Source organism: Otolemur garnettii, unplaced genomic scaffold (genome assembly GCF_000181295.1).
Source record: "Otolemur garnettii isolate 467f Iridium unplaced genomic scaffold, OtoGar3 scaffold00142, whole genome shotgun sequence".
Taxonomy (NCBI): Eukaryota; Metazoa; Chordata; class Mammalia; order Primates; family Galagidae; genus Otolemur; species Otolemur garnettii.
The window spans coordinates 236,020-237,852 of NW_003852537.1; the positions used below are offsets into that span (position 1 = coordinate 236,020).

The 1,833-nt window shown below is 49.4% G+C and overlaps 1 protein-coding gene across 1 annotated transcript in view; it reads right to left on the minus strand.

Annotated features, from left to right (window-relative positions):
• ZAN (zonadhesin) overlaps positions 1-1,833 on the minus strand; it is a 42,283-nt gene that overhangs the window by 31,512 nt on the left and 8,938 nt on the right. Inside the window, 3 exon segments of the mRNA XM_023518621.1 lie at positions 19-206; positions 679-763; positions 1,049-1,320. Coding sequence (XP_023374389.1) covers positions 19-206; positions 679-763; positions 1,049-1,320 — 545 coding nt within the window.

Here is a 1,833-nt window from a genome sequence, read left to right on the forward strand (position 1 = left end):
TTTTTCTGTGGAGACAATAGTCTCTTCAATGGGGGTGGTGGGTTTTTCTGTGGAGACAATAGTCTCTTCAATGGGGGTGGTGGGTTTTTCTGTGGGGACAATAGTCTCTTCGATGGGGATGGTGGGTTTTTCTGTGGGGACAGTGGTTTCAGATGGTTCAGTAGGGGAAACTGGAGATTTGGCAGGAGGCACTGTTGGTGCTTGTGCTGAAAAGAGAAAGAAAACAGTCCCTGGAGTTTAGTCCAAATTATACCACCACCATCTTCACTTGCATCTAACTGGAGCAGGTGGGCTCAAAACGGTAACTTATTCACTCCTCTTCTGCGCTCAGCCTCCAACCTGCACTCACTTAATCACTCAACAAACACTGCTTTTAATCTATGTCAGATATCACTCCAGGTATAGCAAACACAATAATGAACAGGAGATGTGTCCTGCCTTCAGGATCACTAGGCAAGGGATTCTGGAAGCAGCCACAGAAATTCATGGCACCAAACACACATTCACTCAACCGAGTACTCCAAGGGTGCAGGAGAGGCAGGGATGGGGAGAATGCAGAAAGCTAAGGAAGCTGGTATGAACTCAGGCACCAGAAAGGACTCGCATGTTATGCAGCTCATGTAGAGAAGTCCATGAGATGCTCCCCCCAGGGTATGGCCCCCTTAGGTTCTGTCTTACCTCGACAAGACCCATGATTGATCAAGATGTAACCCAATGCGACAACAAAGGCAGTGTTGGTACCCCTGATGGCCTTAAAAATCAGCTGTGGGCAATGGGGAAGCGAGGAGGAAGAGAGAAGTGAAAATGAATCCCTGGCAACTCAGTTGGGCATGAGTCTCTCTTCTGCCATAATGTCATCTTGTTCCATCTGCAACAGTCCCACCCTGCTCCTGCACCCTTATCCTTCTGAGTAGTGGAGTTCCCCTCTCCTCAGCTCCCTTTCCAGCTTTCTGCTTCTCAGTTCTAGCTGGGATCCCAAGACCCAGGCACTGTCCCCTCACCACATCCCACATAGACATGCACAGGGTCCACCAGCTCTGTTTCTCACCTGCATGGGCTGTGGATGTCCTGAAGGGATGGTGATGGAGGTGTTCTGCCAGTCAGGGCTCTGGGACCCAACACGGCTCCAGAGAGAAACTGGGGTGCTACCTGCAGGACTCTCCAGTAGGAGCTTCAGTGTAGTGCCATCTCCCAGGCCATACATATGATAAGCATAATCCACACAGATGTCACCCGGGGCACAGAAGGGCCGGCTCACCAGTCTGACAGACTGCCCTGCCTTGGAGAACTTGTCAGTTTCAAGGTAGATATAGTGATCCCCTAAGCAAAGGAAGGGCACAGGCAGAGTGAGATAGCTGCCCAGCACAAGGCTACCACTGTTAGAGCAACACCCTTATCCACACCTACCCACATTGTAGGCATTCTTTTTCCTAACTGAAGTTAGAAAGGCGGGATCAGAAAGAGAAAACCAAACCTACAACCCCGATTCCACTGCTGGCTATGTTTGTGTCTTTTTTTTCTCCCATGAGACAGAGTCTTTCTCTGTCACCCAGGTTGGGCAGCAGTGATTTGAACATAGCTCACTGCCACTTCAAACTTCTGGGCTCAAGCAATCCTCATGCCTCAGTGCCCTGAATAGCTGGAATTGTAGGTGCACACATCTAGCTAATTTTTATTTTTATTTTTTATTTATTTATTTATATATTTTTTGAGACAGAGCCTCAAGCTATTCCCCTGGGTAGAGTGCTGTGGCATCACAGCTCCCAGAAACCTCCAACTCCTGGGCTCAAGCGAGTCTCCTGCCTCTGCCTCCCAAGTAGCTGGGACCACAGG